The 24292-nt window shown below is 36.4% G+C and overlaps 5 protein-coding genes across 5 annotated transcripts in view; 2 read left to right on the forward strand and 3 right to left on the reverse strand.

Moving 5' to 3' along the window:
- LOC125198379 (probable magnesium transporter NIPA8) overlaps positions 1-468 on the forward strand; it is a 784-nt gene extending 316 nt beyond the window's left edge. The window contains exons 2-3 of the mRNA XM_048096737.1: positions 3-80; positions 161-468. Of these exons, the coding sequence (XP_047952694.1) occupies positions 3-80; positions 161-391 (309 nt within the window). The 3' untranslated portion in view covers positions 392-468. The remainder of the gene's footprint in view (positions 1-2; positions 81-160) is intronic.
- Positions 469-510: 42 nt separating this feature from the next.
- Positions 511-1313, reverse strand: LOC125200567. Its single transcript, XM_048098220.1, has one exon. The coding sequence runs from the start codon at positions 1108-1110 to the stop codon at positions 649-651; it is 462 nt and encodes a 153-aa protein (XP_047954177.1). The 5' UTR covers positions 1111-1313; the 3' UTR covers positions 511-648.
- Positions 1314-1458: 145 nt separating this feature from the next.
- Positions 1459-3599, reverse strand: LOC125200565 (eukaryotic peptide chain release factor subunit 1-3). The gene is made up of 2 exons (XM_048098219.1): positions 3466-3599; positions 1459-2909 (listed from the first exon to the last, which is right to left on the reverse strand). The coding sequence occupies exon 2, from the start codon at positions 2870-2872 to the stop codon at positions 1559-1561; it is 1314 nt and encodes a 437-aa protein (XP_047954176.1). The 5' UTR covers positions 2873-2909; positions 3466-3599; the 3' UTR covers positions 1459-1558.
- A 4477-nt stretch (positions 3600-8076) lies between these two features.
- On the forward strand, positions 8077-9803 carry LOC125221623 (monothiol glutaredoxin-S7, chloroplastic). The gene is made up of 3 exons (XM_048123796.1): positions 8077-8369; positions 8730-8999; positions 9633-9803. The coding sequence occupies exons 1-3, from the start codon at positions 8150-8152 to the stop codon at positions 9686-9688; spliced, it is 546 nt and encodes a 181-aa protein (XP_047979753.1). The 5' UTR covers positions 8077-8149; the 3' UTR covers positions 9689-9803.
- A 332-nt stretch (positions 9804-10135) lies between these two features.
- Positions 10136-16318, reverse strand: LOC125221616 (acetyl-coenzyme A synthetase, chloroplastic/glyoxysomal). Its single transcript, XM_048123783.1, has 18 exons — positions 15701-16318; positions 15486-15629; positions 15247-15402; positions 15057-15179; positions 14809-14977; positions 14395-14477; positions 13978-14079; positions 13807-13895; positions 13602-13692; positions 13155-13268; positions 12764-12840; positions 12591-12669; positions 12442-12510; positions 11567-11742; positions 11389-11445; positions 11130-11220; positions 10911-11009; positions 10136-10498 (listed from the first exon to the last, which is right to left on the reverse strand). Exons 1-18 carry the CDS (start codon positions 16211-16213, stop codon positions 10313-10315), a joined length of 2418 nt encoding a protein of 805 aa, XP_047979740.1. The 5' UTR covers positions 16214-16318; the 3' UTR covers positions 10136-10312.
- Positions 16319-24292: the final 7974 nt, after the last annotated feature.

Genomic DNA, 24292 nt, shown 5'->3' on the forward strand with positions numbered 1-24292 from the left:
AGGACTCTCCTATCAAAGACTGGAGATCACTTGTGCGGACGATGCGGATGAAACTAGCCAACTTACTTATCAAGACCAAGGTTCTTGAATTCCTCTGTTTTGATCCGATGTGGAACTTAGAAATCAACTATATGGAAATTAAATTTCTGTTTTGGTGCAGGGTACTTACTCACTACCATTTGGTTTGGGAGATGAGTCGGTTAACGCATCGTCAGTTCTTGTGATGCCCATGGTTTCATCTAAAATAACTGGCTTCAGAAGGCATGTACTGGATAGGAGCAAATTCTCTTTTAAACATCCTGGTTGGAGTAGGATTGATGTGGATGGTGGTGGTGATGATGATGATGATTTATTGCAATCATCAACACTACTTCCTCAGAGTATAAAGTAGGACTAACACACACATTACAGATTGATATCTCTATGTACCATATTCAGTTCTTTATATTTATTTGTGTAAATTCTCAATTGATATAGCTTTATTATTTAAAAAAAAAAAACAATCTGATCTTGCACAATGGGCTTGCTTCTCCATCCAAAATTACCCAATAATTGTCATATATGTTGCTGCTAACATTAAATACATGCAGGATACTTTTATGTATCCCATGATGCCATACTGATAAGAGAGAGAGAGAGGGCCTAGCCTCAAGCATGGATCACTTCATCAGATTGCTGCTTCTGCAACCAAATCCGGTGATGAAATCTTTGGATAAAGAGGTCAGCCACCTTGTCTATATCATCCTCCAATTTGAATTCCTCCTCTTGCTCCTCCCTCATCGTCTCCAGTGGATATGCATCATCATAGTAGTCATCTTCCATATTCATGGCATCGTCCATCTCCTCGGCTACCTGAACCACACTGGCTGGAGACGTAGCAACAGAGTTGCTTTCAATGAACTCTGAATCATCGGGTAGGAAAACATCACCACCCTCCTCGAATTTTTCAAACTGCTTAACACGATTCCTCCTATGGAAGAGGTGGCGGACCATCCTCTTGTCCCCCCGCAAGAGAAGCCATTGTATGATGAGGCGAGTCTCGATGGCTCTCGTCGTATCCTTGATCACCTTAACTCTGGATGCCGCCATCGCCATCATCTTCTTCAGCATATCTCTCTGTTTCAACTTTACACCAGTCTTCACTATCTAATGCATAAGGGCTATTTGTGGATAGCCGTTGGAGAGTGGGGACTTATATATGACAAAATTTGAGTGCTAGTAATGGAGTAACCACTAATGAAATATAATAATTAAAAAAAAAGTATTGGTAGAAGTGCCTCTCCATTTCTTCTTCAACAAAGTAGAAGTCGGAAAAATAATGAGAAAAAAAGCAAATATTAGAGAGACATGAAGGGTTATTGTCGAGAGAAAAGATAAAGGCAAGAATTATTAGTCTTAACTGTTACCTCCCACATAATGGCGTTTGTGAAAAGGATAGCCACAATCTGCAAGCTTGAATTGTAAACAAAATACCAATAAGAAAGTAATCTCTCCAAAATGGCATAAGCAATCTTAAAACAGTACTACTACAACATAAGTTTAATTCGCCTTCAAAACTCTAATCAGAATCGTCATATGCTTCCCCTCCGTCGTCTGACAACTCATCCAACGATCTTACATCGAGCTGATAACGAAGAATTCCCCCAATTCCACCAAATCCTCTGCAGAACTGAGACCCCTCTTGTGATTTGTTTGTGACAAATTCAAGAGTGCAACCAAACTTCTTGTACTCGTTGGCAAACCACTCCAGCAATGGCATCTTTTCCTGGACCTCCAACTCAGCATTGGTGGCCGCGTCCCTGAAATTACTCTGATCGGCCTCTTGCTCCTTCTTCAGATGTTTAATCACAATCTCACCCGTTGAGCTGTTTTTCAAGATGTATCTTGTTATATCCAAATTCTCCCACACGATCAAGGTTTCAATAGCTCCCATCTCCAGGATCTTCAACGTATCGTCTGTCCCAAATACATATTTCCCTGTATCCTGACTGATTTCCTCGAAATACTTACCAATTAAGCGTTTCTCCTGAATGAACTTAACGTTTGAAAGAATTTCTGCAGACAACTCAATAGCTTGGTTAAAACCATTTTCTCCACCATAAGATACATCAACCACATTAAGTATCTTTGCTTGCAGACGCGGATCAAACATGTCTGATTGGCTCAGTTCGGTCTTGAAGTCAGCAGACCCGGCCAGTATAAGGCCAGAAACATTAGGCTGGCTGGTGCTTGGGTTAATGTAGAACTGTGTGGCAAGTTCTGCAGTCTTTCTCACATAGTTGTGTCGTTTTTCCATCCTGAGACGTGCAAAACGAAGAGCTGACTGTCCTCCCCTCCCGTGTTTTTTGGGAAGATCGACAGTGAACTTATGGAGGATTTCTCGAGTATTTCCACTCAGCGTGCCAAAAAGAGTGCCATTCCCATCCATGACTATGAAACCAAACTTGTCATCAGATTCCAACAGTTCATTCAGAGCTTCAGTGTGGAACTTGTTATCACACAGGTAGAGTGACGCATTGATAGGTTTAAAGGGCTCGAAATCAATTGTAACCTTTTTCTCCTTGCCATCATCAGTAACAATGGTTCCAGTGTAGAGAACCAAGCCATTTGGAGGAACCTTATTATACAGTTTTAGCCTCTGCTGGGCTGAAGTAATGGCACCAAGCACGGATTGGCGATTTACCCTGCTCTTAATATTTGAAGCAGTTCCATATTCATCACCAAGCATCTTAGCGACCCGCGAGATTTGATCACGTGGAGGCATGATAAGTGATATCATGCTGGTTCCATTGCCTCTAGCTGATTCCAATGCCTTAATCAGTTTCTTGATTTTCCATATCTCGATATTCCTGTCAGACTCGGCATCCGCCATTTCCAATATAACCAAGCAAGAAAAAGTAATTCACAGCCTGCAAATACAATGCACAAGTGTACAATCAATCATACATTAATTCATCTTTTCTAATTTTAAATTGACAGGAAGCACATGAATATAAACTTTCCAGATGACTAATCTACACAAAGAAAAAATTCAATCTCAAATTGTATATGATAATCGATATAGATATATCCATGTATGTATGTATAATAGTAACAAACAGATTTGAATCCAAATTAGATACCACTACATTTTGCTTTGAGACAGACTGAAATTGGATGGATTCAGAAGTTTTGCGCTTTGCCTAGTAAAAGCAAAGACAAAACTAAGAATCAAATGCGTCTATCAAGTTTTAATTTTAGTTCGATGTCCGTCAATCCTTTGAACAAGAGAAGCAAGATCTATATCAATCTCCAGAAACCGAACTGGTACACGTAACGTAAAGGTGACATTTTTCGATGGAATTTGTTCCATCGCAACCTAAATTCGATCCATTTCCGTTCGATTAAAGAAAATAACGGAGTGATTCAAGCAACTTAACAGCGTAAGAACAAAAAATGAAAATAAAATGGAGTAAAAATGAATACCTCAAGAGATTCGGTGGCTAGCAATGAAGCAGCTGGTTTTGACTGATGAAGACTTTGAGGTTCACTCAAAACCCTAATTTAATTAATCCATCCAATTCATTATCTTCTTCCCCTAGTACCCCTCCTTCCCACGATAATGCACTCTTTCCTATTTAATCTCCTCACTAATAAAGCGTGCGTTTTCTAATTTTAGAAAGTTTTACCTTTTTTTTTTATAGAACTTAATCTTCATTAATAATAATTTAATTATTATGTGATATTTCTCTTATTTTATCAATTATGCAGATCTAACTGATAGTACTACTCCATTTATGTTATATAAAATTTGTGAAAAGGGAAAATCAAGAGGAAAAAAAAAAGAGTCATTTATTTTTAGTTATTAATAGTACTACAATCAAATGCACATATAATTGATACGAGTAGGGTTGTCAAAATAGATATCGGGAATTGGATACTCGATATTCAAACTCGAAATATCGGGTAATTGAATATTAAGAGGAAACAAAAAAGAAGAGAGTCATTTGTTTTTGGTTAAATTATTAATAATACTACAATTAAATGCACAAATAATGATACGAGTAGGACTGTCAAAATGAATATCGATAATTGGATATCCAAACCCGAAATATCGAGTAATTGGATATCCGATATCCGATATTCGATTTTTCGAGTTTCGGGATCGGGTTCGGGCATAGGATTTTTAGATTATCGGGTATACCCAAACTACCTGAATTACCCGATTTTTTGTAATTTTTTTAAATTTAATAAATTATGCATTTTTATTATTTAAAAAATTAAATGTACTCCCAAAATCCTTCACACTTAAGTCACATTTAAGGTTACTTTATGAATTGTGATGTTTATTTATGGATGAATGATGGATGTTATAACTAGGGGTGTCGAAACGGGTACCCGCAGGTACCCAAACCTGATTTTGCGGGTACCCATACCTGAAAACTTCAGTATTAGACTACTCAATCCCAACCCATATAGTTAAACGGGTAACCCCATACCCGCATCGGGTATCCCAAACCCGCAATTGCGGTACCCAAACCCGTAGGCATAATTTGAATTGTGTATTGTATTATTCAATGGTATTATGCTTTTAGTTTTCGCTTATCATCAATGCTAGTCATCTGATACAATAATTTTATGTATATGTTTGAATATCTAGAATGAATTTTGAGATTGTTGCTAGTTTCTACACTATAATTTTAGATTTATATTTTTTTTACTTTGTTGTGTTTACATAATTTCCAACAAATTTTTTTTTGACACCAAATGTAAGATATTATTCAACCAAATCCATAACGATTACATCGCGAATAAAAATAGGAATGCAATTCAACCAAAACTTGCTCTCAGCTATAGAACCAGATGCCCGAGCAAGCGTGTGGGCAACTTGATTTGTTGATCGCCTTACGAACCTCATAGAGGATCCGGAGACCTCTTTCAAAAGCTGACGACAATCTTCTACTACTGCCCCAAAGATAGATTCATCATTCCGTAAACTTGTCACTGCGAGTACTACCGTTTGGGCATCCATCTCAAACTCTATCTCCTTCCATCCCTCTCTTTTGATCCAACTCAACACCTCTCTCAAGCTAAGGAGCTCGGCCATAGATACGTCGGCCATCCTTCCCACCTGTCCACATCGCCGCTACCACCGTCTCTTCAAAATCTCGAACAACTGCCCCACAACCAACTTTTCTTTGGCTCTCAAACACAACAGCATCTATATTGCAGTTTAGCACACCATTTCGCAACTTCACCCATTTTTCCTCCAAGTGAAGTCTCTCCCCCCGTGCACCAATGTCATTTTGAACATGAGCTTCTCTCCAAGCCGCCAGACAGCTACGGGCTGCATCAATAATTCCTGCAGCTAACCCATTCTCATTTCGTCATATGATTTTGTTTCTATTAAACCATAGCTGCCATAGCACTACTATTACTTCTTCAATCTCCACCTCTAAATCACCACTCACTATTTTTTCCAACCAATCAATAAACCCCCTCTCCCCTAGCAAGATTAACGGCACCCCTAGCCTCCGCCAACAGTCACGCGCAAGGCCACAAGAAATAAGGCAATGGATAACAGTTTCTGGCTCAAAGTTGCATACCGGGCAGATCTCTGAAACCTCCATATGGCGCTGTCTCAATCGGTCCCTTGTTGGGAGGAAATTTCTACATGCCTTCCATAAAAAGATCTTCACTTTAGGTGGCACTTTTAGTTTCCATAGCTTATCCCATACCAACGAGTTTGTCGCCACTTCAACGGAGCCTTCACGTAAAAACTTATATGCTGATCGTACAGAGAAAGAGCCTTTCCGCTCCGGACACCAAAATAATGCACCTTCTCTAGAGCTCCGGGCCAGCGGGATGCTCAACAGCCGCTAAGCTTCTTCTTCGTTAAACACATCTCTCACAACCGCTTCATTCCATACATGTGCAAATATGGTGATTTCTAATCTCTTAAATATAATATGACTACGTATGAAATATAATGCAATTCAATCCAAATTTTAAATAAGCAAATATGATAGAAACATCAAGCATGTCTAAAATTAAATCCTCATTCAAAAGTTTAATATAAAACCAAAAATAATTCACTTTCATCAAAAGTCTAAATATAGACAACTTCAACTAAAAGTCTAAATATTTTAAATCTCTAATCTAAAGACACTAAACTAATAAAAGTTTCACTTTCACCAATCTTGCAATCCTTCATTTGGCAGCGGATAAATAATTAGAAATAAAGTGTATTGTTGGGGAGTATGTATAGATTTGAAACTAATTAACTAAAATAAAATATTTGAAAACCCTAATCCTAAAAATAACGGGTACTATCGGGTTTAGGTATACCCACGCGGGTAGCGGGTAATACCCATATCCGCAAAAATTTAAAACAAACTACCCGATCCCGCTCTGTTTCCCATTGTCGTCGGGTAGTGGGTACCCGCTACCCCGTGGGTAACGGGTCGGGTTGAGGGTTTCCCGATTCCCGCTACCCGACACCCCTAGTTATAACTTATGATTTTTTTATTTCTAAAAATTTGTAGTAGTTTTTTAATTTTAAACTCGAACTACTTTAAGTTTGTATCAAATTCGAACTATAAGTTTGTAGTTATTTTTTTAAAAGAGTGAACTACATAAATGGTACCTGATATTTCACTTTCGCATGCAAATGATACCTGATCTTTATTTTATATCGTTTTTGGTATCCAGTGACAAAAATAACCCTGGGTACCAAACTTGTGATTATTTTGTTATGGAGGATTTTTTTGGAAATTTCCATTAAATAGTATACCAAACATGTGATTATTTTTTTCATTTCTTATTTCTTTTTTTCTTCTTTAGTTTCTCCTTCTTTCTTTTTTCTTCATTTTCTTCTTTCTTTTTAGTATTTTATCTTCCTTTTTCCTTTCTTTTTCTCCTTAGTTTATGTTTCCTCTTTTTTCTTTTCTCTTCTTTTTCTTCTTACTTTTTAGTGTTTTATACATACATCTAATTGCATTCATAATATAAATCAAGAACAAAACACCTAATTAAATTAATTATTTAAAATATTTAAATCAATTAAATATTTTGTATTGAATTATTTTATACTCATTTTATGGTTGAAACACCTAACTAAAAATATTCAACTCTAAATATCATTATGAATACATTCACAATTTTAAATTTTTATCAAGGCTATATTGATTAGTTATTAATTTAATATTAAATAATAATTATTATTATTATTATATAATATTGTGTGATTCATAATTTAAACAATTTTATTATTATTATTTATTAATTACAACTAGTTTTTAGTATTATAACAATAATATTATTACAATAATTAAATATAATTATAACTATAATTATAATTAAGTATATTTGAATGATATTAAAAAATAAACTAATTATTAATTTATAACATCAAAATAATAGTATTAATATTGATTAATAATAATAGTATAAAGAGTGAGAAGAATGAGAGAAGAAATTATAATATCACTTTTGGTACTTAGTTTTGTATGCCCAAAATAACATTAATGATACAAATGGAAATGTGTATTTGTTTAGAGGGCATTTTGGGGTCAAAATTGCATTAGGTACCAAAAATGTGATTTATAGATAGCAAAGACGATATAAAATAAAGACCGGGTACCATTTATGTGCGAAAGTGAAAGATCAAGTACCATTTATGTAGTTCACTCTTTTTTAAAAAATAGTAATAAAATAAAAATATACAATCGGGACTGGGTACCCGATTTTTCGGGACTGAATACCCGAGTCGGGTTTTTGGGTACCCGAAATCAGTTTCGGATTGGTTATCAAGTATCAGCTTTTGGGAAATTCGGCATTTAACAGTTCTAGATTCGAGTATCAAGTAGGCCTCGGAGATCAAATTTTTTAGATAAAAATGCAATTTTGCAATGTAAAAAATGTTGCAATTATACGATCATCTTTTCATTTTTCTATAATTACATTAATATTCATAAGTAATCGTGAATGTCCAATTATTCAAAAATACCGATATAATTTTAAAAAATCACTAGTTAAAAGACAAATAAATTTTGGAGAAGTTTTGTAGTAGTAAATGATAAAGGTTGAATTTTTGGGGTGTTTATTATAAGCATCTTCGTCTTCTTCCAGTCTAGAGACGAAGAGGCAGATACCATTCTATTTCTCCGAGATGAGCTTCCATTTGCAATTAGCAGCACGCCCCTACACCCCCGCCGCCGCCGCGTCGGAGGCTTCTTCACTAACTTGGGGCTCTCACCACAGCGTTCCTATCTGCGTCAATTCAACAAAGTTGTGCTCCGCGGCTTCTATTTCCTCCCCCTTGAAATTCGCATCGGTAGCTACGAAGTTGAGCCCCAATTCTTCATCCTCATCCTTCCGATGTTTTGCAGGTTTCAATTTTCTCTATATCACCCCGTTGCCCCTTGCTTTGATAGCTCCCGATTATCAAAACTTTGCTCAGTTATTGCTTTGTTGATTCACTAAGAAAATCAAAAAAATTGATAGCTTTTGGTTCTTAATTAGTTGAAATTCCTTGGTATCTCACCTTCTTTGTTCAATCAATTTTGAACTGTAGTGTTTTGCAATGATTATGATGATAAAGCTGAGTAGACCTTATCATTCGGTAGAAGTATTTTTATGAGAGTGAGAGAGAGTTTTGTGAGGTTGATTGTTAACAAGCGAGTGTCTGAGTTAGTCCTTTTTTTTGCCTTTTTATGTTTATTTTAGCTGTTGTTATGTTGTTGGAACAGCTCTGAGTCCTGAATTGAAGAGTACATTGGATAAAGTTGTTACATCAGAAAAGGTTATTCTGTTCATGAAAGGAACAAAGGATTTCCCCCAGTGTGGTTTTTCCCATACAGTTGTGCAGATTCTCAAGACATTGAACGTTCCTTTCGAAACCATTAACATTCTTGAAAATGAGAGTTTGCGTCAGGGATTGAAGGAGTACTCTAGCTGGCCTACTTTCCCGCAGTTATATATTGATGGCGAGTTCTTTGGTGGTTGCGACATTACTCTAGGTAATAATGCAATATGATTGCATTTCTTCTTGCTTGCTTAATATATTAATGGTGTTGTTGCTGGTGCATGCATATTCCTAGGAGTTTGTTTGAAATTATATGATTCACATTTTCGTTGCTCTCCTCCCTTGTGAGTGCTTAATAACCTACAACACAGCATTGTCAATATTTACCTATACCTTCGAGGTTAGAAATGATTAACTTCATTTGTTGGTATTCCTTTCGAACTCAATAGATGGTGTCTTACAGAAAGTGTGAATAGAGGGAACTAAAGTAGAATTACTCTCCAATCAGAATAGAAAGGAGATCTTTGAGGTCATTATTCCCTGATCAGATTCAGTCATCGGCTGGCATCATATCCTTCCTGCTCAACCATTCTCTTTTGTTTAGATTAATGTATATGTCCCTGCTCACATTCTGTTTGGGGAGTTTTTGCTGTCTAATGGTAGCAAGAAACTTTCATAATCAGAGTGCATGAGGATTGTTTGAGGAGCTATAGGTTATGTGAAACATATGACAAGGGAAATGGAAGAAATGGACATGGTGTTTGTTGTTCATACCTAGTCAAAAAGAAGTTGTTCTTTGTATTGCCTTCGTGGGAAATCTGACATGTTAATATAAATTGTGTGACAGAGGCATACAAGAGCGGGGAGTTGCAAGAAGTACTGGAGAAAGCAATGTGTTCATAAAATTGGCATCTGTATCAAGCTAGTTGTCAACCTCATTGAGTAACCATTATTATATGATGTTGCTTAACATTAAATAAGTTTCATAATGTTTGGGTACATCCTTTCATTTCGTGTATCTGGGTTTTGCTATGTTTTGGCTCGGGAAGCAGTTCTTAAATCATAAATCTTGTGATAATGAAATGAAAACGATGAGGTGCGGGCGTTAAAATCTATCAGTTGAGAGATTTCATTCAGTAAAACATTATAGGTGATGTTTGCTCTCAATATCTGCAGTTTGTTTTGAAGTTTTTATGTATACTAAACACAAGAATCCATGTTGTGTGGTTCATCCCATTTTCATTGAATTATGCATTAAGGTGTAGCCCACAAAACACATTTTCTTACTTTGAACTTACTCAAACATCTCACCATACAAAAACTTATTAACTAGTACAAAACGAGAGGACAAAATCAAATTTGTTCACCAATTGCAAAACTTTATTCATCAATGTAGCGACTGGCAATCTAACTGTTGGAACAAAACTGTTCAACTATATTTATTGGCCCCGACCAATTTCCGCAAGTCAAATGTTAAAACAACTGGTATAACAACATGGGTCCTGTAGTAAAATGGTATAACACAGATCAGGAATCAGCAAGTGCGATCAGCTGATCAACAACTCCAGGCTCTGCAAGTGTGCTTGTATCACCAAGCTCGTCTAGCTGCCGTGAAGCAATTTTCCTCAAAATTCTTCTCATTATCTTTCCGCTTCTCGTCTTTGGTAGACCAGGAGCCCAGTGGATTTTGTCTGGAGCTGCAAATGCTCCAATCTGAAATAATATCACACATTTTATGTCCAAATAATAGGTACAAGACATTAGCAACTATCATCATCATTTCCCTAAACAAATGCAATGATAATTTATTATGAGTGGGCGAGATTAACAGAAAGCACTCTACTTTTAGATATGTGATCTAGCTGCCCCTTTACTTTAAAGACTTATGACTCTGAAAGTGTCTCTAATTCATATCGTTCATGTTACATTTGATTGTCTAAGCCAAAACTGGATGTTGGATGTAGTAAACAGCTTGGTTTTAATTTTTATGTAATACCACATTCTACAGAAATCTTGTAATTCAACTAGTGGTGTAACATATACATGGTAAAAAAGTGACTATCCGTGATCCCAACTTGCTAATTCTACATACTACATGATTACTGATTGTTCCACTTCCACTTACCTGCTTTCTCACAGTTAAAATGAGACTTTTCCGGAGATCATCACTGTAAGGAACACCTTCAACCAGAGTAACAAATGCATATATGCCTTGTCCTTTGACCTAAAATCACATTAAGAATTGAAATGATTAAAGCTGAGCCTAGACTCAGAGGCCCAAGTGTGGAAGAAAGTGGAAAACAATGACGATAAAAAGGTGACATTGAATGAGCTATAAATCTACCTCATGCTCAACACCAACAACAGCTGCTTCAGAGCACTGGGGGTGTGAAACTAAGGCAGATTCCACTTCTGCAGTACCAATACGATGTCCACTGCATGTTAAAGATTAGACGTTACGCCCGTTTTACATGGTCTTAAGAGATCAGGGTTTTAATGTTGAGAGAAGCGTATTTTTTATCAGTTCAGTGAACCAATTCTCTATTTCTTTTGATCTTTTGAACGGTTTAACCATTTTTAAACATAAAAACAAAAACTGGTACCTGACGTTAATAACATCATCAACTCTGCCAGTGAGCCAGTGGTATCCATCCTTGTCCCTAAATTTCCAGAATAAAAATATATAAACAAACAAATTCAAAGAAGACGAGAGAGGGGGGAGGGCATCATTTTTTATATTTTAATTCTAAGATGTTATGTTTATGTTCAACAAAACACTACCTTCTGCAACCATCTCCACTGAAATAATAGCCAGGGAAGGCACTGAAATAAGTTGTTTCATATCTTTCATGATCTCCATAAAGCGTTCGGAATGCACCCGGCCAAGAGCTTTTAACACACAAGTATCCACTGCATTCACCTTCAAGTTCAGCACCCTTTTCATCCACTATGACAGGCTGCACTAACAAGTTTTTAAGGCTTCAAATTTGGGAGATAACTTAGCCATGGTCAGTTAGTCACTATAACAGTCTGGAGCTATCACAAATGATGACCCAAAAAGAATTAGCTTAAAATTTAAATTAAACAGAAAGGCCCATGTATCAGCAACTTACTCAAAAAGTATCATTTAACAGTTACTTTCTATTGCTTGCAATATGGAGTACATTATTCAGTGAAAGTCAAACTCACCAACTAGGCTCAAGTTCAATCGTCCTCAAGATTTTAATACTTCATATCCTTATAAATTAGGAATGACTTCCACGAAATATATTTAGTAAAGCAACTTAAAGTTAATCAAAACAGCACCAATTTGACTGCTCAGATTGTGTTGACCCATTATGTTTGATTTGACACCTCATAATAGAACACCATAATACATCAAGAAACAGGTCAACTGAAAATAAGAAAAAAAAATAGTCAACTATAAATGTAATCACCATAGAGCAGCATCACCCAGCATTCCCAGAATCTTTATTTTATTTATTGCACACTGTACATGTATTCTTTTGTTGAATACATTCGAAAGTATAAAAGTACAAGTGCATAACAAGTACACATATTAGCCTGTTTTAAGAGCATATGCATATATAGATAATACAGATGCCAGAGCACATCGACATTTAATAGTGATATAAAATGAACATGCATTCCATTACCTGGACCCCAAAAAATGGGAAGGTAGCGGAACCCGGTTTCTGAGGCCAAGCACCTGGTAAAGGGGTGATCTACAAGGTAATAAAGGTTAAATTTTGTTGCAAGCAATGAATTTAGGAGTATAAAATCAAATGGAAAAAAAGTTGTATACCAGGAAGCCCCCAGTCTCCGTCTGCCACCATGTGTCAGAAATGGGGCATCGTGAGTCTCCAACCACATTGAAAAACCATCTGGTTGTATTAAGAGGAAAATTCAGGTTATATAAAAAGAACAAGATGCACATAAATACGATGACTTAAATCCATCTGAGAAAGTAGCTAATACCTCCATGCGCTAGGATTAATTGGTTCTCCTACACTGCCAAGGACTCGCAGGGATTTCCGTGAGTATTGGGTAACAAACTGCAGGATTGACATAGTAAAATCAGATCTCCTCCAACTCGTATCTGTTATTAAGTTCATTCTATCTCATTGGTTTATTTCTTGAAGCATAAAATGAGATTGTCCAATCATCAGGAACAACAAATAATTCAAAAGTTTTATAATAAATGATGTTGAATGTGTAAGCACTGAAGTTCTGATACAAGAGCTTGAGTAACATATAGAGACAAAATCCAGTCACTCTTTATCCCAAAGCATATATAGGGACATTTGGACACATCTTAGAGATTGTGAAGTAATATGCGGAAAGAAAAAGGATGGTCTGGTATTCTTGCCTCATCTCCTTCACGCATTAATGATCGCACCAATGTCGGAGCAGTGTAGAATATAGAAACCTTGTATTTGTCAACTATGTCCCAGCATCGTCCAGAATCAGGATAGTTAGGAGCCTGCAGGAAGTTCAGTGGCAATTTTAAGATGTAAATCTTTTGCCTACATATGACTCCAGCCATGCTAGACAAAGAATTAAAATTTGCAGTCCACGCCACAATTAGAGAATATCGGATATGAGTAGAACAATTTTAATAGCACAAGCAAGAGCCCTAAAAGATCATCTACACATATATTATTGTTGCTATTATGAATATTATATTCCTGCTAAATGTCATGGCAGGGGATTTATGAAGAATCCACGTCACGATATTACACTAAGCCATTCAGTTTAGGTTCCAAGCTGAGTAAAGTAAGAAATGTAATCGCCCACAGATACTAAAGAACTATACCCCTTCAAAGACAACAACAGTTGCTCCATTCAGCATAGGCCCATAAGTGACATAGCTATGCCCAGTAATCCAACCACAATCAGCTGTACACCTGAACAGTGAAGAAACAGATCGGGCAGAAAATGGATAAGAAAGTTAGGGTAGTCACCACTGGGATTCACAAACTAAGGTGCCATTGAAAGAATTAGTGCAGATTTTGGCATACCAGTATACGTCAGATGGTTTATAGTCAAATGCATACTTAAATGTTGTAGCTGTATACACCATGTAACCTCCAGTTGTATGCAAAACTCCCTTTAAATAAAAATATGCAACTTTCTTGAGCAAGTTCTAGCACAGACAAAGTTCAAATATTTCACAATTCAAACTTTAATACCTTGGGTTTTCCGGTGCTCCCACTGGTATAAAGCAAGAAAAGTGGGTCTTCTGCGTCAACCCATTCCACATCACAAGAATTCGGATACTTAGAAAGAATGTCCTGCAAAACATGAACACAAGAATGAGATGCATCTGATATATATATCTAGAGTTTCATAAACTTTGCAAATACTGGCAAACCTTGATCAGATAAATATAAGTAGTATATTTGAATAGCAACAGATAATTTTTTCCTTTAGTCTTCCACTATATCATGTTTGATAATTTGAGATGCAACTTTCACACAAAAAATATTTAGCATTGAACTCTTGTCAGGTAACTGCATAGATGCAACTACTAAGTTTGTTTCCTATAAGCCACTTTTATGCAAGTACATAAGAGTACAAGAACTTTAAGGCTAGTTTTATCAACCCACCTGCCACCAAATATCTCGTCCCTCGACCCACTTAGTGCTTTCCTTCGTCAAAGCAGATTCATTTGCATAGGTCAAGCAAACATCTGCAAAACAGAGAATGTAAAGATTCCACAAGGAACCAATTGCCATAGAAATTAATCAACATATAATGCATGTGCAGAGACCTTTAGCCGTGATAATCACACTATTAATGTTAGTCAAGTGCAGTCATTTTCTCTTGCTTCATGTAAATTGGACATAACTCAAAGCTCTGATGTTGTAAAATGACAGCCGCAGTCTAAGATTCATAATGTTATGATATCAGATGAGTTTTAGACTTCTATTTTACACTGTTCCAATCCTATTCCCAACCAAAAATAATCGTCTTGTCTAAGGAAAAGCTCTAATAATAAGTTAAAAATTCCATGCAATTACCTACAACTGTGCCGTTCTTTGCAGAGTCAGCTAGTGCCGCATCAACTATGTCTTTTAGATGGATGACCTTGGGTCCTCTTTTTACAGCATTGCAGGTTAACACAACCTTTGGTTTGCAATCCACGATCCTTTGGGAAAGAGATTCAGATGAGAATCCAGCAAAAACAACCTGAGCAAACAAGAAGGTAATGTCTCTACAACTGAGGAGTTTAAAAATGAAGATGCTATTTGGTAGAGAGTAGCAATACCGAGTGAACAGCACCAATGCGAGCACAAGCAAGCATAGCTATAGGCAGTTCCATGAGCATGGGTAGATAAATGACAACGGCATCACCCTTTTTGACACCGATGTCTTTCAAGTAATTTGCAAGCTGTCAACATAGCGGGAACATCAAAAGCTGCTAATAACTGCAGGAGGCAGAGCAAAGTGAAGAATACCTGGCAAACTTTGTGGAGGAGTTGGTTGTAAGTGAGAGTGGCATCAGCACCGAGCTCGTTCCCTTCCCAATAAATAGCAATCTTCTCACCGTTTCCAGCAGCAATGTTAGCATCCAAACAGTTGTAGCATATGTTGGTGATCCCACCCTTGAACCACTGAATCACAAACAGAAATCGACAGCAAATGTTAAGTAGGATGTGCAGAGAGCAAGTAAGGGATGATTGCCGAAATCAGGTACCTCAATGTTGATTCTGCCCTTGCTAACGTCCATATTCTCAGAGTAAACAGGAGTATCCCATTTTTGCTTCCAGTAGAACTGAGAAGCAATGTCGGACCAGAATCCGGCAGGATCCTCAATGGATCGTTTGTACATATCGAGATACTGGCGCAATTGAGTTAGTTAGCTAGTTAACATCACAGCTTACAAGTAAAGAAAAGCAAGTAGATCAGAACCTTGGCGGGGGAGGGGACGTGAGCCTGGGCAGAGAAATCGGGATTGGGGATAACGAGATCGTTTTCCTCGGAAGCAAGGGCATTCATTAGAGAGGGCGGAGGAGCTGCGAGAGAGCTGAGGTGGCGAAGGCGGTGGGAAGAAGCGGCGGCATTGGTGAGTAGATCGGGCATGGCGGGGGATCGGGGGCGATTGGAGGATTGAAAGTTGAGTAATAAGCAGGCAGGTTGGAATTGGCGGTGTGAGTTTGACAGCGAAGAACCAATCCCGATATTAATGGTATCATTATTATATAGGAGTAGCAAGCGCGGGTGAGTATGATTCTGGTGGATTTTAAATTTGGTAAAACTGTTAGTATTAGTATATGCAAAGGTGGAGTAATAAGAGGATGAAGACGATATATCTTTTGCAATTAAAATCAGAGGAGAATATAAATTGGTATTTCTACTACGATTGTATTTGTAGCGAGGAGAATCACGAGTTGCCAAGCAGGAAGAGGAAGAAGCGGCGGCCATTTGTGCTACTCGATTCCTTCCTGCGGCGGTGGCGTCGTGCCTAGTTGGAGAGAGAGAAGGAGAGTTGAGAAAGATGAGGGAATCATCAGCATCATCGTCATCATCAATTCAATTTCACTTTGTCATTTTTCAGTTGACGCTATTACTCACTTCCATTTGCGGCGCTTCGAATCTTACTTTTTATTTTTATCCACCATATATATTCTATCTAATTATATACGTATGCATTTAATTCTATTGACTGTATTACTTTATTTGTTATTAATAAAATACTAAACTAACGTCCTAATACTAAATTAACATCTTTTACGTGCTTAAACTTGGAAAAATCAGGTTTTAGATATTGGAACAGTTAAAAGTTACTCCCTCCGTTTGCGAATAGGAGTCTCGTTTTTCTATTATAGTCCGTTCATGAATAGGGGTCTTAGTTAACTTTTACCATAAATAGTAATATGGTTCATCTTTCACTAACTCATTTCACTCACATTTTATTTAAAACTAATATATACAAGTGAGATCCATATTCCACAAACTTTTTTCTAACCCATTTTTCTTAACATTTCTTAAAACTCGTGCCGTCAAGAAATAAGTCTTCTAATAATAGGCGGAGGAAGTACATTAGAAGTGTTTTTATAATAATGCAAGTGATTTCTTTTGTGCATCCACAATAAGACCCAAAAAATTAGCCACAACCTATATACCGTTAAAAATGGATTTCAATTATATACTCATACTCTCTTCATCTTATAAACATATATGCACCTTTCATTTTCATTCGTCCCCTAAAAATATATGTATTCCATTTTTGGAAAGTTATCTCAATTTATTACCCTTATTTACAATTTACACCACCATTAAACACTACTAATAATGTGTGTTCCACTATCCAGTAATATTACTTTAACTACTTTTCTCTTTTACGTTATCAATTTTGTCTTAATTCTCACGTCATATCAATTGTTTATATTTTTATTGAACGGAAGAAGTATTAATTTTTATTTAAGTGGAAATAAGTTACACAGGTGACAGAATTAGAAGGGAAATTTGAAATTGACGTTTGAGATCGAGTATAAATGAATAAAATATATAGGTTTTTTTTTGTAGGAATATTATTTGTAAGAAGTGTAAACTTTAACATCAAATTATTAGACCATTTAAGTCCATTATAAATGGTTCGATTATTAATAAACGATTGCGCTGCATTGCCGAACTTGCAAGTTGACTGATGGAGTACACAATTATATGACAACACGAACTTTGCTTACTTCAAAAAAGTAAATTGCAAAGCATGCAGTGGTCCAATATGTGTACCAAAATTAACTCATATACAAATTCAATCAATCTAAACCAATCATTGTCGAAGTAAAAAATTCAGAAAATATGTCATTATATGATTGCACTCCAGCATTAATTATGTGGGGAAGTACCAAATATTTATGTAGATGAAATCGCTCTAAATTGCATTATATTGTTAATCTTTGTTGAATATTGTGGACCAAATTTAGTTGGGCTGTTTTATTTGTGAGCCCAAGTGATTAAAGAGTTGACCTAATGCATTGTGAGGCCTGATTATCCGTTTCACGTACCTGAGCTCGTCGATGGCCACCACGTGTCACTCCACAAGGGTCACGAGCGTGAGCCGTCCAATCTTGGGAGTGTTTCTTCTCTGAGTACTTACCCCTCCTGACTCTTGGACTCTTTCATTTTCATCCATTCATATTGTGGAAACCCCTCTCTCTTGTGATTATAAGGGTGTTGACCCTCTCACTTCTCTCTCTCTACCTCTTCGATCGTTTTCTCTGGTCATTCTCTTGTGCTTTAGTGAGCTTTCATCGGTGTAATCTCTAGCAGATGCAAATCCTTCGTTTGATTTGCTAAGTCGGAGAAAATTCCTTTAGTGTACATGCGAGAGCTGAGAGTCTTTTGTGTTATTGTGGTTCTTGTTAAAGGTTCTTGTTCATTTGAGGTGCTACCTATGTCGAGAAGTTGTGTTGGCGATAGTCAGTGAAACCTAGGGTTTTTGGTTATGAACGTTTGATGGTTCACTACTTAAGACTATCGGTTAAGATTTGGGGAGGTCCTTGACCCAGTATAGTTGCTGCGCAAACTGAGCCATATTCATATCTTCACTCTTTGTTCCTTGTCTTTTGAATTTGTTTAGATCCATTAGGATCTATTACTTGTGTTAATCTATTTATTGAGTGTGCATGTGATACAAGTTGAGGATTCTGACCAGGGTTTTAGTTAATCTCACTGCAATGTATTTTTTTCACTTTACACACATATTTATATATTTATTTATAGTTTGATATTGTGTTCACTTTACACACATATTTATATATTTATTTTTAGTTTGATATTGTTCGTTTGGGGTCAAGCTTGCACGGATTTGTTTTTTGGTCACTCTCAAAATGCCTCAAACTAATTGGGTTGGACATTAATTATATACACCTTCCAACTTCTCTCACTCATCCGATGTGGGACGGGTTTGTAACCCAACCAGAAGTGTTGTAAGTGGAGAGATAATAAAACTATTTGCATGCCCTTAATGAGCTTATGGGTTAAACTGTCTGCTCATGCACTTAAGGCGTATTTTTTATAATTCGGATTCTTAAAATCGTTATTTTTCCAAATTCAAATTATAAGTATGTAAATTTGATTTTGAGACTAATTATGAAAACATTCTTTAAATGAATATTGGTACTTGAGAGGTGGAGTCATCCTCCTGTTGTAACTGTTATGACTAATGACTTATTAATGTCGGAATCTTCATCGTTGTAATACATATGCCAACAATTGAATGTTTAAATGTTTACAACTTTACAATTATATTCCTACTCATTCCAAGTAGTGGAAGAGACTTTGACATTGACCCAAACCAATATTGATATTAGTGGGGTATTTGAAATACCAAAAAAAATTCGAAAAAAAAATAGCAAGAGTTTGAATCATTAATGGCAGAATCTTCATCGCTGTAATACTGTAGTATTTCTTAGTATTGATGTTGCTGGAAGCAATTCGATATTAATGGTGTAAGTCTATAAGATGTCAATGACTCGAAATCTTGCAAGATTTTTCTGATATTTTTCTCGGCATCTATCTTGATGACTAAGAATCGTAACACCAAATAAACTGGAGTACTATATTCGTTCATACTCCACAACTTTTAAGAGTAACCTGCCCCAACATAAAAATTTTAGCTCCATCACTTATTGATCCATCACTTATTGATGCGATACCGACATGAACCTAACATTACATGATAACTCAATACCATATCTGAACAGAGAGAAAACAATAACCTAACTCAGTAAACTGGAAACATTAACCTATGTACTAGTACAATTTAGACTAAAGTCTGATTTTAGTCCCTTACATTTGTCGTAAAATTCTTTTTAGTCCCATATATTAAGTTTGTGACCTTTTGGTTCCTAACATATTGTTTGGTACATTTTGGTCCCAAACAAGGTCACAAACTTAATGTATGGGATCCGAAAAGAATTTATTGAAAAATGTACGGGATCAAAATTGAACTTAGTTCCTAGATTATAATTAAGTTATGGAATTGGTTAAAACATTTTGACTGTTAGTTTTATCAGAAAATGGTTTTGAACCAAAACAATATATTTGGAACCAAAAGCTTCCAAAACAATATGTTACTATGTTAGGGACCAAAAGGTCACAAACATAATGTATGAGACCAAAAAAAAAATTAGGTTAAATATTATGGACCAAAATTGAACTTTAGTCTATAATTTATAGTACATCTCATAAGGGGAGTGATCAATTGCTATCTAATTAGCAATTCCAAACTAAGACTAAATTTTAGCCATTAGATTAGAAGATCTAGTGGTTGAAATAATGTCACATGGATTATATTTTTAATTAAAAAAATTAATAAATAAAATTAGAGGGTATTAATGTCAATTCTCTCCCATTAAAATCATCTTAAAACTTTAAATTTATGTAACTCTCTCGATTTAAATTATTTTTTCGCAAAAAATATATCAAATTAAAGATAATTTTATAAGGATTCAAACGAGATCTCAATTGCATATGTTCCGACGACGTTCGGATGATGAAATTTGATATTTTTTATTTTAAATTTTCGTAAATGTTGATTACCAAATTTTTATCAACAAATACATCAAAAAGTTTTCAATAAAACCATTTAAAAATCTCAATAAATATGTGTTGATATTTTCTTGTACTGGTGTTGATATTCTTATGTCATATTGTTGATATTTGTAATATACTATGTTGATATAAAAAAACATTCACGAAAATTATCATAGATAACATAATGACGATATTACCCTTTTGTTGATATTTTGTCCACTATTTATTGAGATTCGTAAGATTTAATCCCATCCGCTCATTTTAAAATCTAAGGATAGAGATTTGGTTTTGATTTTAGATTAGCATGCTATAAACATTAGAATATGAACTGATCTCCTGATACACTATTAAATAGACAAGCGGATTATATTTATATAAAAATGAAAATCAATTTTTAGTATAACCTTGTGTCATGCACTTTCTCTCTTCTTTACTTTCTTTTTCATTTTTCTCTCTACTATTTTTTATCTAAATAATTATATTAACCTTTTTTAAAAAAAATCTAATACTATTATTAGTTAATAGTATGACATAGTCCGTACATAAGATGTATATATTTTATTGTTTTAAAATATAAAGTATACATAGTATTAGGATGTATCATGTGTTTTGATTGTGTTAATATATTAAATAAAGAATTAAAATAATACTGGCATAACATAACATGTACTCCAAACTATATGAGAAATCATGGTTGAGCGTGAGCTTATAACCACCAGAATTCGTAGCTTTCTGGCCGATGTTCTAAAAAATTATCAGAGCATCCCCATCCGTGCTCTTAGCTAAGAGCAAAGAAGTGGACCCGAACCCACTTTTACTCCTTGTCCTTAGCTAAAAGCACAACATCCACATCCGTGCTTTTAGCTAAGGACAAGCTCAAGGGTCCCACCATTCTATTATTCAATTTAAATAAAAACATTTTCACAATATTAAAATGCATTAAAAATACCCGGAATACTATTACAAATTACAAAATAATTAAAAATTACATAATTAAAATCCTAAAAAATTTAAAATTACATAATTAAAATTCATAAAATTAAAAAGACCCACTATTCGTTGCTGAATTTCGCCCAAATATGATTGATTAGATCTTTTTGTAGCTCAGTGTGGGCTCTTGTATCGCGCATTGTGTGTCTTCCTCCGATCCTCTCGTTCACGTCGAGACCTCGTGGTTGAGCTTCCGGTTTCATCCTCGTCGTAAAAGTTAGCCGTCATCGGTCCTTCGTCAGCTATAATCATGTTGTGCAAGATAATACACGTGTACATGATGTCGGTGATATTCTTAACGTACCACAGCCGAGACGGGGCCTTCACAATGTTGAATCGGCCTTGAAGGACCCCAAAAGCTCTTTCGACGTCTTTCCGAGTAGACTCTTGACGCTCCGCCACAAGAATCCGTCTCGTGTCTTGCGGATTGCTGAACGTCTTCACAAAAGTCGACCACCTTGGGTAGATACCATCGGCGAGATAGTAACCCATGTGGTACGCATTTCCGTTGATGGTGAAGTCGGTCGCCGGTGCTACACCATTCAAAACATCATCGAAGAGTGGTGAAGAATAGAGCACGTTCAAGTCGTTGTTGGATCCGACAACACCGAAATATGCATGTCAAATCCATAGGCGGTAGTCGGCGACCGCTTCAATGATAAGCGTTGGGCCGCCGCCTTTGTGGCCGCTTAAGTATTGCTCCCTCCAAGTAGTCGGACAATTCTTCCACTTCCAATGCATGCAGTCAATGTTGCCTAGCATACCGGGAAAATCGTGGACTATTTCGTGAAGATGAAGCAACCGTTGACAATCTTTGGTGGTGGGTGCTCGAAGGAATACCTCGCCGAAAGCAGAACGAACGCCGTCGCAAAAAAATTTTAGGCATAGGATTCCAGTTGACTCACCTACATGCAAATACTCGTCGAAGAGGTCAGCCGTTTGCCTAATAGCAAGTTGTCGGATGGCACAAGTACACTTTTGCAACGCCGAGAAACTTAGCCGACCGATTGCGTCTACACCTGATTGAAAATATTCAACACGGGTGGACAATGTGTTGACAATACGCATAAACAACCGTTTTGACATGCGAAAACGGCGCCGAAAGTAATCTTCTGGATACCGCGGCTGGTCGGAAAAATAGTCGGCAATGAGCCTTTCGTGGGCTCCCTCCCGATCACGATGGATGTAGCGACGTTTTGATCTAGTTGGTTGAGGAGGAGGGACGGGGATATTGGCGGTGACATAGGCTTCATAGGCGACACGATATTGTTCCATGTATTCTTGTTCTTCGCGCTCCGCTTCCGCAATGAGATCGGTGAAATCCATTTTTGAATTTTTTTAGAGAGGGTTTGAGTGCGAGGGGAAGATGTAGATGATTTAGTATGAAAAAGTATGAATGAGAGATAATTTGATGTGAAAAGTGGATGATGAATGTGTGTATTTATAGATGATTTTGGGATTAAAAAAAACAAAAAAATCCAAAAAAAATGTCCATAAACGACTCTATTTTTTGGGAATCCATTTTTTTTTAAAAAAAAGAAAAATCAATTTTGCCACGTAAGACTGCTCAGCGGCACGGACGTGCTCTTATTTAAGAGCAGCGCCGTGCCGCTGGTAAGGACGGACAACGTACATTGGCGGACGAGCTTGTCCTTGCCAGCGGCACGAAAGGACAGCGGTTTCATTCCCGCTGCGGAAGCTCGTATTGAAAATAGAAGCTTGTTTGCAAATTGCAATGCTCTTTAGTCTTTACTCTTACACTAGCAATTCATGCATCAGATTTCAGTATAATGCCATTACTTTTTTGGCAAAACACTCTACTTCCACAACCTATTTATTTTGTGTAAAAACACTTTGAACTCCATAGATAATTTGTCTTGGTACATCATTAAGGCCTAAATGAAGATTAAACTACGTCTTAGCACATCAACTAAAGATTAAATTAATGCTTTGAACTCACTAGAGACATTTAAAAAGAAACCCCCCTTTAATAATATAGTTCGTTCATTTTGCATACTCAAAACAAATGGTTGCATTTCAGGAAATAATAGGTGGCTCTGGGGAAGTAGAATGTTTAGTGGCATTCAGATTATCTGGAGATGGAGATGACCACCACCATTCATGCCCACATGAAACCCAAAGGGGAAACAAACACATCTTAACATATTTTGCTCACAATCATCACTATTTGACTTCTATCTCTACATTATTTATATTTAATTTTTAAAAGTAGAATTTTATTATTGCATTGCAGCCCTACTGATCTGTATATTCCTTCATCACCTTAAAGGGAAAGGAACAAAATTGAGGAGATTTAGTAATCACCTACTCATCAACAAACTTTTTTCATTCATTAGTCATTCTATATGTGTTAGGGGTGACAAATCGTGCGTGTCGGATCGTTATCGTGTCAACACGATGACGACACGAACACGATAACAACAAACACGAACACGACCCGTTAAGAAAATCTCAAACACGAACACGAACACGACCCGCTACCCTCAGACACGAACACGACACGAACCCATTAACGACACGAACCGTTTTGGGTCAACACGACACGAACCCATTAATGATACGAAAATAAGTATTGAAAAATGAAAATAATAAGAATAATAATATTAAAATATTATGTGTTAACGGATAACACGAACACGACACGAACACGCATTGTTAACGGATAATACGAACCCGACACGAACACGACACGAAATTTTCGTGTCCTTAATGGGTCGACCCGATAAGAACACGAACACGATAAGCTCTGACTCAAACCTATTAATTTCGTGCCGGTTCGTGTCGCGTTATCGTGTCGTGTCAAAAATTGTCAGCCCTAATATGTGCGCGCACACATATAGAAAGAGCCTCCGATTAGTATTATACCCTCATTCATCCACAACCAATAGTCTTGTTTTTGTCCATAAAAATTAGACATTAATTTTTATTGTGGATAAGTTTTTTTTAATG

This window comes from Salvia hispanica, chromosome 1 (assembly GCF_023119035.1).
Source record: "Salvia hispanica cultivar TCC Black 2014 chromosome 1, UniMelb_Shisp_WGS_1.0, whole genome shotgun sequence".
In the NCBI taxonomy this organism is placed as follows: Eukaryota; Viridiplantae; Streptophyta; class Magnoliopsida; order Lamiales; family Lamiaceae; genus Salvia; species Salvia hispanica.

Coding starts and splice junctions, on each gene's coding strand:
- LOC125200567 (XM_048098220.1), bottom strand. CDS start 1,110: ATGCTGAAGAAGATGATGGCGATGGCGGCATCCAGAGTTAAGGTGATC.
- LOC125200565 (XM_048098219.1), bottom strand. CDS start 2,872: ATGGCGGATGCCGAGTCTGACAGGAATATCGAGATATGGAAAATCAAG.
- LOC125221623 (XM_048123796.1), top strand. CDS start 8,150: ATGAGCTTCCATTTGCAATTAGCAGCACGCCCCTACACCCCCGCCGCC. Junction 8,370..8,729: donor ATCCTTCCGATGTTTTGCAG/GTTTCAATTTTC, acceptor TTGTTGGAACAG/CTCTGAGTCCTGAATTGAAG. Junction 9,000..9,632: donor TGGTTGCGACATTACTCTAG/GTAATAATGCAA, acceptor ATTGTGTGACAG/AGGCATACAAGAGCGGGGAG.
- LOC125221616 (XM_048123783.1), bottom strand. CDS start 16,213: ATGGCCGCCGCTTCTTCCTCTTCCTGCTTGGCAACTCGTGATTCTCCT. Junction 14,978..15,056: donor GCATTGGTGCTGTTCACTCG/GTATTGCTACTC, acceptor TTGTTTGCTCAG/GTTGTTTTTGCTGGATTCTC. Junction 11,743..12,441: donor TCCCATTTTTTGGGGTCCAG/GTAATGGAATGC, acceptor TTGTTAGTGCAG/CCTGTCATAGTGGATGAAAA.